Raw genomic sequence first — 11,454 nt, 5'->3', positions numbered from 1 at the left:
GCTACGTTTACATGCAGTCAAATAACTCTATAATAACCCCTAAGACCCTGCACATGCATATAGTAGCTCCACTAATTGTTACTCTACTAAAAGTTAAATTGTAGCTATTTGGCGCCCCCAAGTGGACACAAGACGTAACTGACGAGATGATGAAGAATGGCAATGACTTTATTGTGTTCATAGCTCAAGTTGGACATGTGATACGCTTAAACCTACGCCATACAAACATGACTTGATCTGCTTAGAAATCAAGTTCTCCTTCTTCCTGCTGGAGGAAATTCATCATAAACAATCAAGTCCTATTTTTCCTTTACATTTCCACCTTTTTCAGTGATTGTTGTCGCAGACGCAAGATGGCTATGTACAGTCTGTACAACAGTGATGTCATGTACAAAAGACAAATCTTTACAAATATTTGTATAAGAAAAAAACAAGGTGAAAAAAAAAAGATTTTGGTAAAAAAAAAAAAAGATAGGTCCGATGAAAGTAAAAGCTTTGGGAAAAATAAAGCAAATGTGCATCATTATTTCATCTCAAAACATCTGCGATGTTAGCATCATGTGAACTAGGTCCACACACACACACCTTAGCAGCCCACTTACACACACACACACACACACACACACACACACCTTCCACCTGAAAACAACCAAAGGTCCAATCCCCGCTTCAAATCTGTCTCATCCCGTTACCGTGACATCACACCAGGTGAAAGGAAGTGATACTGGGAAAGGTGAATTCAGGTAGCTGCAAGCCAGTCGGGGGGGGTGTGGGTGTGGGGGGGGGGGGGGGAGGGGGGGGCTCAGGCACAGATCGATGTAGGCATTGTACTTTATATTTAGCACCTGAAAGTTTAACGTTCTTCCTTCTTGTCAAAGAACAGTCGAGATGCGAGTTCATCCTAAAAAAAAAAAAAAAAAAAAAAAGGGATCGATTCCAGTTGCTAATCTGGAAGCGAAATGAAGTCGTTGGAAGGCATAAAGAGAAAATCGAGTAAGAAAAGACGGAAACAACGGCAACGACGGAAGCACTAGTCGGGTTTTTGTGTTCGGCGTACGGAATCCGGATGAGTCGGTACAAAAAATCCTACAAAATCAATACGAATCTTCATCGATCACAAAAAAAAAAAAAAGTCCTCAAAAACGGCAACAGGAAGCGTCTCTTTTAACAAGTTAAATAATCCAGTATTTCCTTATCCATCTGTTGTGCAATCCAGCATCGGAGACACCGTGGCGTTCCCCGTTTCCCCCAAATTCTCAATGAACTGAATTGAACCGCAAGATTCCCCTGCAAGATTCCCAAGTCCAGTTATTCCAAAGAGTAAATAAAGTGCAATTTTGGCTGCTGTTGGGTAATTGTCCTTTATAAATAACGAAGGAAGTTAGCACCCGTGGTTGCGGACGGGAAAATAATCATGTTTAGAATAAAAATGTTCCATCTTCCTATGATTCATTCATTCATTCATTTTCTACCGCTTTTTCCTCACGAGGGGTGCTGGAGCCTATCCCAGCTGTCTTCGGAGGCGGGCGAGAGGCGGGGTACACCCTGGACTGGTCGCCAGCCAATCACAGGGCACATATAGACAAACAACCATTCACACTCACATTCATACCTATGGACAATTTGGAGTCGCTAATTAACCTAGCATGTTTTTTGGAATGTGGGAGGAAACCGGAGTACCCGGAAAAAACCCACGCATGCACGGGGAGAACATGCAAACTCCACACAGAGATGCCAGAGGGTGGAATTGAACCCTGGTCTGTGCGCTAACCACTAGACCACCGTGCCGCCCCTGATCCAATCATTTTTAAGTATTCATTCATTCATTTTCTACCGCTTTTTCCTCACGAGGGTCGCGGGGGGTGCTGGAGTCTATCCCAGCTGTTTTCAGGCGAGAGGCGGGGTCCACCCTGGACTGGTGGCCAGCCAATCACAGGGCACATATAGACAAACAACCATTCACACTCACATTCATACCTATGGACAATTTGGAGTCGCTAATTAACCTAGCATGTTTTTTTGGAATGTGGGAGGAAACCGGAGTACCCGGAGAAAACCCACGCATGGAGGGCGGAATTGAACCCTGGTCTCCTAGCTGTGAGGTCTGCGCGCTAACCACTAGACCACCGTGCCGCCCCTGATCCAATCATTCATTCATTCATTCATTCTCTACCGCTTTTCCTCACGAGGGTCGCGGGGGGTGCTGGAGCCTATCCCAGCTGTCTTCGGGCGAGAGGCGGCGTACACCCTGGACTGGTCGCCAGCCAATCACAGGGCACATATAGACAAACAACCATTCACACTCACATTCATACCTATGGACAATTTGGAGTCGCTAATTAACCTAGCATGTTTTTTTGGAATGTGGGAGGAAACCGGAGTACCCGGAGAAAACCCACGCATGGAGGGCGGAATTGAACCCTGGTCTCCTAGCTGTGAGGTCTGCGCGCTAACCACTAGACCACCGTGCCGCCCCTGATCCAATCATTCATTCATTCATTCTCTACCGCTTTTCCTCACGAGGGTGGCGGGGGTGCTGGAGCCTATCCCAGCTGTCTTCGGAGGCGGGCGAGAGGCGGGGTACACCCTGGACTGGTCGCCAGCCAATCACAGGGCACATATAGACAAACAACCATTCACACTCACATTCATACCTATGGACAATTTGGAGTCGCTAATTAACCTAGCATGTTTTTTTTGGAATGTGGGAGGAAACCGGAGTACCCGGAGAAAACCCACGCATGGAGGGTGGAATTGAACCCTGGTCTCCTAGCCGTGAGGTCTGCGCGCTACCCACTAGACCACCGTGCCGCCTGATCCGATCATTTTTAAGTATATATTTTTTTATTCTCATAGCGTTGCTTGCAGAGTTGGATCGTCTCGCTCCGGCGACTCGATGCTGTTCGCTGACTCCTGGAGCTTCAGAAGCATGATCATCTTTGAACAAGGACAGGATGAACGGAAACGGTGATTTTTTTTTTTTTTTTTTTTTTTTAATGGTGTGGACTTCACATTTGAGATAAAGGACACTCACCAGTGGATCGGAATCCAGTGTGCTGGGCGGAGGAACGTCTTTGGCGGGATTCTTCTCTTCGTTGAGTAGACTTATGCTCGGGGGAGGTAGGTGGAAGAGTTTGGATTGGTCCTGCTGTGCGCCGGGCCAAGGTAGGGTCCCTCTCACCCACTCCACCGGATCCTCCCACGCTGATTTCTGACCATGCACCTGAGTAAATAAAGCGTGTCGGAATACTAAACTATTCCAATCATCTTGTTTCCGTAGTAATCACCTTGATTCCGTCCTTGGCTCCCTCCTGCAGATACGGTATGATCGAGTGGTTCCACAGATCGATGAACCACTTCCTGAACTCTGGCACTGACACAGGACACGACAAGAAGAAGCAAGGACCTAATGGAAGTGACACTTCCTGTTAGCTCAGCGAAACTTTCCCGTTTCTCCAAATTGTTTCCTATTTCTCACCTATAAGGAAATCGGAAGTGCTGTGTTTCTCCAGGAATGTGTGGAGGTGGTACCAAAGCTGCGGCACCCAGTCCAGGACGCAGAGGAGAGCTTGATGCTGCTCCGCGTCATGCTCCCGCTTCTGGTAGGCTTCCACGACTTTACGGTGCAGGTACCTCAGAAGGAAACCGTTAGCCGGTTCCACGTTATTGGAGAATATCACCATCCTGGGAATGCCAGAGTAAAAAAGTTATTTTTAGATGTGTTGCAAATTCACTCTCACGATGTCGTCACTTGGTGGTGCTCACCTGAAGCTGAGGTGCAGTCCGTGGTTGGATGACATCTTCACGGGTTGGTTGGTGGTTCCGATGATGTAAGGACTACAACAGCAAGATATTTTTATTGTTTTTAACTTACAAGTTGTCTATCTTACATTTTTTCTCGATTGTTTACACACAATTTGTGATGCCTGAGACCCGATGACCACAACATAGAACCAATGCACCAACTCCTTGAACCAAGTCCGCTAAACTATAAGCACAATTCCTGCTTTACACTCACACTGCAGATCTACAATACACTTTTTTTTTCAAAACACTACACACAATTATCTGAGTTTTGGCACAATTTTTCATGAAGTAAACTTCTTGTTTTCACAAAGAACATAATGCCAATCAATACAGTAAAATTAATATTCATATTATACACACCGACTCATCACTTTCCGAAATGAAAACAAGTAAGAAATTTAGTCTTACAAGTATTAGGATATTGTTGTACTGCAATTCAACACAGTACTGAGTACAGTATTACAGTATTACAGTATTACAGTATTGTCAGTGGACTGTTCTGAAGGACGGTAAAAAAGTAAAGTGTTTATTTGAGAAATGTATTTCTTTTTTTTTATCCCTTCACAGTATTTACAATATTTATTATATATTATAATATTATATATTATATTATAATATTATTTATGTATATGATATTATTTATTTATATAATATTATAATATTATATAAATAAATAATATTATATAAATAAATGTATTCCTTCTTTTTATCCCTTCACAGTATTTACAATATTTATTATATATTATAATATTATATATTATATTATAATATTATTTATTTATATAATATTATAATATTATATAAATAAATAATATTATATAAATAAATGTATTCCTTCTTTTTATCCCTTCACAGTATTTACAATATTATTATATATTATAATATTATATATTATATTATAATATTATAATATTATAATATTTACTCTCTGTATTGCAGAGCTATATGTGGAACTTTGTGTTGGCTGTGATGAACACTTTGTATATTGTTTTTCTGTGAAAAATAAAAATACATTTCTGTGTAATTTTGTGTTCTGAGTCAAAAAAAAATACAAAAAAACTCCCAAAAAAAATTCTAAAATATTTTGCTAGAAATGTCACACTGAACACAAAAAGGCCCGAGTCATGATGAATATTATTTAATCACAGTGTTTTACACTGAGCGCATTAGTGTTCAACTGGTTCATAAAAATATATATATATTTCTGTGTAATTTTGTGTTCTGAGTAAAAAAAAAATACAAAAAAAAAACAAAAAACAATTCTAAAATATTTTGCTATAAATGTGCACAACACAAAAAGGCCCGAGTCATGAAGAATATTATTTCATCACAGTGTTTTACACTGAGCACATTAGTGTTCAACTGGTTCATAAAAATATATATATATTTCTGTGTAATTTTGTGTTCTGAGTAAAAAAAAATACAAAAAAAACCCAAAAAACAATTCTAAAATATTTTGCTATAAATGTGCACAACACAAAAAGGCCTGAGTCATGATGAATATTATTTAATCACATCAGTGAGCACATTAGTGTTCAACTGGTTCATAAAAATATATATATATTTCTTTGTAATTTTGTGTTCTGAGTAAAAAAAAATACAAAAAAAACTCAAAAAACAATTCTAAAATATTTTGCTAGAAATGTCACACCGAACACAAAAAGGCCCGAGTCATGATGAATATTATTTAATCACATCAGTGAGCACATTAGTGTTCAACTGGTTCATAAAAAAATATATATATTTCTTTGTAATTTTGTGTTCTGAGTAAAAAAAAATACAAAAAAACAATTCTAAAATATTTTGCTAGAAATGTCACACTGAACACAAAAAGGCCCGAGTCATGATGAATATTATTTAATCAGTGTTTTACACTGAGCACATTAGTGTTCAACTGGTTCATAAAAAAATATATATATTTCTGTGTAATTTTGTGTTCTGAGTCAAAAAAATACAAAATAAACCCAAAAAACAATTCTAAAATATTTTGCTAGAAATGTCACACTGAACACAAAAAGGCCCGAGTCATGATGAATATTATTTAATCACATTAGTGAGCACATTAGTGTTCAACTGGTTCATAAAAAATATATATATTTCTTTGTAATTTTGTGTTCTGAGTCAAAAAAAATACAAAAAAAAAACTCAAAAAACAATTTTAAAATATTTTGCTAGAGATGTCACACTGAACACAAAAAGGCCCGAGTCATGATGAATATTATTTAATCACATCAGTGAGCACATTAGTGTTCAACTGGTTCATATAAATGTTTGTGCGCGTCATTTGGAGACAAAACACCATTTTGAGAAGAATTAATTTCTCATTTTGCAGGAGAAATGAGGTGTTTTCAGAAATATGTTTGAGTGAATTTTTTGGATTTGAGTTCTGAGAATATGAGGCATCCTTTCGGAAAATGTGTTGAAACAATCGGGAAAAACTGTAACAACGATCGAGATCGAGATCGAGACTCACCATTTGTGGTACTTGCAGGTGAGCGCTCCGTTGATGAGATCGGTGATGGCGCCTGCGTCACCGATATCGTCGATGATGACCACCAGCGGCAGCTCACCTCCGCTTTGTCTGTCAATCTGATTGGCTACATTGGAAAGATAGGACTGCAGCTCCTACGGGAACAGATAATTACCAACAAAAATTTAATATTTATAACAGTTGATGCACTTTTAAATATTTACATGCTACCTTCTGAGACTGACGATGCATATTAAAGTTGACAGCGGCATCGCGACCGATAAGTTCGGGCTCATGATCCACTTCCGGAGAATCGTTGCGGCTGCGCTGCAGGAGGTAGCGGGCCAAGCGCTGAGCCAAATAAGTCTTCCCGGTCCCGCTGGGACCAGAGAGAATCAGACGCCTGTGTTTTAGTAGCAGACTTATATAGTGCAGCATCATGGGCTTGGGAATAAGGGTCTCGAACACCAGGGAGTCCACACTTTGTTCTCTGAGACCTGATGAGAGAGGGAAGTGGAGGGAAAAGCACTTAAAACATACAGTAAAGTCTCGTTATATCGATATCGGTTATAACGAATTACTGCTTATTACGATACTATTTTCATTTCCCGGCAAATTTCTAGTCTTTTATGATATAATTAGTTCCGTTAGTACGATACCCGGTTATTATGATAATCCGGTTACTACGATGCCCTTTTCATCACACGCCAGCCAATTTGGTCCGCTTATATCGATACAAAAGCAGCTTAAATCAATCTTTGCTTAAGGATTTCGATACCAAACAAAAAAGAACACGGCGAACGGCTGCTTCCAGTCAACTTTATTTTTCACACTTCCACCACCAGAGCGCAGCACACACACACCGATTCCCGCACTTCCTGGTTCACAGGTCATGCTCAACAAGCCCCACATAGCTGGCCAAACACATGCCTGCAACAAAAGAACCAACTGACATAGCATACACACCTATTCCAACGAAGACACAAGCGTACAAATACATGTATTTAATTGTGTTGTATTCAGATATATTTTTATTCTATACACACGAGAGAAACCACGAACGCAGTTGGTTCTTCTGTTGCAGGCATGTGTTTGGCCAGCTATGTGGCGCGGGTTGAGCATGACCTGTGAACCAGAAAGTGCGGGAATCGGACTGGAAGCAGCCGTTCGCCGTGTTCTTTTTTGGTATTGAAATCCTTAAGCAAATATTGATTTAAGCTGCTCGACATTGTTCTATACTATAGAACAATACTATAGATAATACTATAATAAATAAATGTATAAAAACTATAATAATACTATACTATAGAACAATGTCGAGTGCATTATTGCCCACTTTTAATGCAGTTCGGCGCAGGATCGGATATATCGACAGTCCGGTTATATCGATATTTTTTCCGACTCCCGACAATATCGATATAACGAGACTTTACTGTATTGCTTTTATAATAAAAACAAGAAAAATAAAATCTGTAAAGCATTATCCAAATAAAACCCCTAAATTCTACACTTAGCATAATTTCCCTTAATGTATGAATATTGATGTGACAACATTGGAGTCAAGTTAATAATATTCTGTCAATAATGCAAATTTTAAGTGTAAATGTAAGCACCTTGTAACACCAATTACATCAGAATCTATAAAAACCTTTAAGAATTAAAATGCTATCATAGCTCACCACTGTATAAAAGATACAGAAATATAATACCATAATAAATAAAAACATTTATAATACCATAAATATGTTTAAATAAAGTGTAATTTGTATAAAATACAGTTCAGGATCCTGTTTGAATGAGAATATAGCAGATTTTTTTTTGTCTTTCAAGTCCGACTTCTCCACTGTACACTACAGGTGTGCCTCAGGGTTCAATCCTGGGGCATCATAAATTTGCAGGTTTAGTGTCCACTTCCAGTGCTGTGTTGATGACACCCAATTGTACATCTCCACTAAACCAGACGCCACCAAATCCTGGTTCACGACAAAGTTTCTCAAAGTCAACGGAATTTATGAAAATTTAAAAAAAAATATGAAAAAAAAAAAAAATTAAAAAAAATATGAAAAAAAAATTGATTTTTTTTCTAATTGGAACAAAATAATCAACATTTTCACCCTCAACATCGACAGCTCCTCGGTCTTGAATTTGGTCATCATTTAAGACAATACCCCCCATGGTGGAAGTAACGATGGAGTATTTGACCCGCTAACCTTTCAAGGTGACAAAGATGCGGGTCGCACTTCCGCTGAGACACTGATAAGGCGACATCTGAGGTTTGTCCCCTCCAATCACCCTCTGCACGCCCTGCGTCAGCTGATACATGTGTAGCGACTCGCAGGACAGACCCAAGCTGGCTGTCGGGTCCACTTGAGTCAGGTACTCCTGGTGCAACAAAGATCCCGAAAATCAGCATAATGGAGAAGCCATGGACGCTGGAGGTCACAGGAACCTGCGTCTACATACTCTGAATGTCTTGGCGATAATGGAGTCCAGATAAGCCCACTCCATTCGCTCACTAACCAGAACCGAGCCCAGGTAGTGGTCCTGCTGGGCTTTCATCTGCTGAAGAGACACAGAGGGTGCAACTTCTTAGCTGATGTACCAGGAAACTGTACCAGGTCTACAGGTGTGTTGTTTACCTCCGCTGGATCTGTGATGGACACCAGCACTTGTGCACACACCTCCTCCAGCTGAGAAGATACACTTAACATGTTGCCTGGAGAAACATCTAAAAGAGAAGAAATACTGTGAAGTCAAGTTTTGTATTAAATCTGACCAAAATCTTATGAAAAATCATTTGAGGAATTAGTAAATAGAATAAAAATCCAGGTTGATGAGTTAGACATGATCAATCAATCGCCAATATTAACCATATATATATCACTATATTAACACTTAACACAAAAAATAAATAAAATTCAAAATAAAAAAAATAAAATTTTAAAATGTATTTTTTTTTACATTTTTACATTTAAAAATAAAATAAAATAAATCTATATTATGAGAAACAAACAAAACAAAATAAAGTTGTAATTTTCGGAAGATTAGATTAGATTCCTTTTTTTTCTTTCTGGATAAATTTATGAATTAATTTATGGCTTGTAAAATTAATTCTAGATAAATTCTAGATAATTCTAAATTCTAAATAAATAAATTCCGAGAAGATTAGCTTTTTTTTTAAAAATTTTCACTAAAAAAATAAAATAAAATAAAAATTCATTTAATTCAATTAAAAAATATATTAGGAAAGCAGGAAGTGAACAAATGTAACAGTTACTGATTGTAAAAGTACCAGATGGAGGGGTAGGATTTAATAAGCTTTGCTTCTTCCTACTCCTTTTGGACATGTGGAACTGGGAACTGATTATGGGATGCACTCAATTGTAATTTAATCTATACCAAAATTTAAAAATAATAATAAATAAATAAAATAAAATAAATAAATAAAAATAATAAATAATAAAATAAAATAAATAAAAAATAAAAAAAATAAAATAAATAATAAAAATAAATAAAATTTTAAAAGAAAACTTAAATTATATTAGGAAAGAAGGAAGTGAACAAATGTAACAGTTACTGATTGTAAAAGTACCAGATGGAGGGGTAGGACTTAATAAGCTTTGCTTCTTCCTACTCCTTTTGGACATGTGGAACTGGGAACTGATTATGGGATGCATCCGTCTTTGCAACGCTAGAAGATTGACTTGAAGCTCCTTTAGTTTGTCACCTACCTGATCCTTTACAATCATTCAGACTGAGGCTGAAGGACTTGGTGAGGGACATGGGCTGTCTCAGAGAAGGTCCCAGGATGGTGGCCAATCCCGATGGCTGTGAGGTCGAAGAGGAGGGGCCGGAGCCTGTGAAATGGAGCTGACCTCCGACTTTTAGATGATCATTCTCCGCTTTCAGGCTCTCCACCGTTGACTGGAATACACACCAGATTTGATGATGGATGGAAAGAAATGTTATTTTTTTTTTTAAAAAAAAAGGTTATTTTGAGGAGCAACGGACCTCCATGTTGTTCATGGCGTCCCTGAGCTGCTCCAGCTGATGAGCGGAGTTTAAAGCCTCCAGGCGGATGTCTGTAAGCTCTCGCTCCTTCTCCCAGAGCTCTGAGCGCAGGTCTGATACCGCTCTTTCGTCGCCGTTTCCCTCTTCTGCTGTCTCCATGATCCTGGAAGGAACGCAGAACCATGAGGATCCAAAATTAATTTGGAATTCCGACTATTGATTAGAATAAGACTCTTACTTAATGGAGGTATTGAGAGCTGAGGGCAGGTTCTCGCAAAGATCCACTTCCTGATGAAGCATCTTTGGTGAGTTTGGAGCGGAAGAGTCCGGAGTAGCAATTTCCTCAATATCCGAGTAGGTTTTGGGGCCTTTCCTGATGCTGAAGGCCTTGTTGAAGGAACTTCTCAGCTAAAAAGACACAAAGAGGTAATCTTAGTAACAATTAAAGCTGTGTATCTCATCAGCTCCATTCCTTCTTACCCAGTTCTTTTTCTTCTTTTTCTTAGCATCCTGCTCCTTCAAGCTGCCCACACTGGACATACTGGTCAGACTGTTGAGGCTGGAGATGCTTTCACACGAGTTCTGACGTTGAATGCGAACGTCTGAGCAACAACAACAACACGCACAGTCAAGAAAATGCAAAAAAGGGACAGAATTTCAATTCTCAAAACCTTTCATGTTATCTTGGTTGTTTAAGGCTCCGTGTATGACGGCCTGGGCTTCTTCGTTCCGGGCCTTTAGGGATTCAATGGTGTCCCGCAGCTCCATCAGCTCAGTGTCCTACACGGAAGAATAAGAAGAACTTAAAATGGATTTGAATGAATTATAATGGTAATGGTAATGGTTTTATTTAGTTTGAACATGCATCAGATTCCAATTGAGTGCATCCCATAATCAGTTCCCAGTTCCACATGTCCAAAAGGAGTAGGAAGAAGCAAAGCTTATTAAATCCTACCCCTCCATCTGGTACTTTTACAATCACTAACTGTTACATTTGTTCACTTCCTGCTTTCCTAATATAATTTAATTTTTTTAATTATAATTGTTTGTATTTTTTTTTGTATGGATCAGATTACAATTGAGTGCATCAAATAATCAGTTCCCAGTTCCACACGTCGAAAAGGAGTGGGAAGAAGCAAAGCTTATTAAATCCTACCTCTCCATCT

The 11,454-nt window shown here is 38.8% G+C and overlaps 1 protein-coding gene across 2 annotated transcripts in view; it reads right to left on the bottom strand.

The window, feature by feature from the left end:
• Positions 1 to 152: 152 nt before the first annotated feature.
• The window catches only part of LOC131136692 (neuron navigator 1-like), a 72,112-nt gene continuing 60,810 nt past the window's right edge, over positions 153 to 11,454 (bottom strand). For both annotated transcript variants that reach the window (XM_058083845.1, XM_058083846.1), the window contains 15 exons: positions 10,960 to 11,068; positions 10,769 to 10,890; positions 10,527 to 10,696; positions 10,289 to 10,451; positions 10,009 to 10,201; positions 8,917 to 9,005; positions 8,741 to 8,839; positions 8,488 to 8,659; positions 6,509 to 6,774; positions 6,281 to 6,432; positions 3,766 to 3,837; positions 3,479 to 3,684; positions 3,288 to 3,406; positions 3,035 to 3,223; positions 153 to 2,937 (listed from right to left, as the gene is read on the bottom strand). In XM_058083845.1, coding sequence (XP_057939828.1) covers positions 2,851 to 2,937; positions 3,035 to 3,223; positions 3,288 to 3,406; positions 3,479 to 3,684; positions 3,766 to 3,837; positions 6,281 to 6,432; positions 6,509 to 6,774; positions 8,488 to 8,659; positions 8,741 to 8,839; positions 8,917 to 9,005; positions 10,009 to 10,201; positions 10,289 to 10,451; positions 10,527 to 10,696; positions 10,769 to 10,890; positions 10,960 to 11,068 — 2,208 coding nt within the window. In that variant the 3' untranslated portion in view covers positions 153 to 2,850. The remainder of the gene's footprint in view (positions 2,938 to 3,034; positions 3,224 to 3,287; positions 3,407 to 3,478; positions 3,685 to 3,765; positions 3,838 to 6,280; positions 6,433 to 6,508; positions 6,775 to 8,487; positions 8,660 to 8,740; positions 8,840 to 8,916; positions 9,006 to 10,008; positions 10,202 to 10,288; positions 10,452 to 10,526; positions 10,697 to 10,768; positions 10,891 to 10,959; positions 11,069 to 11,454) is intronic.

This window comes from Doryrhamphus excisus, chromosome 10, assembly GCF_030265055.1.
Source record: "Doryrhamphus excisus isolate RoL2022-K1 chromosome 10, RoL_Dexc_1.0, whole genome shotgun sequence".
NCBI classification, from domain to species: domain Eukaryota; kingdom Metazoa; phylum Chordata; class Actinopteri; order Syngnathiformes; family Syngnathidae; genus Doryrhamphus; species Doryrhamphus excisus.
This window is presented reverse-complemented; position numbering and strand designations above follow the sequence as displayed.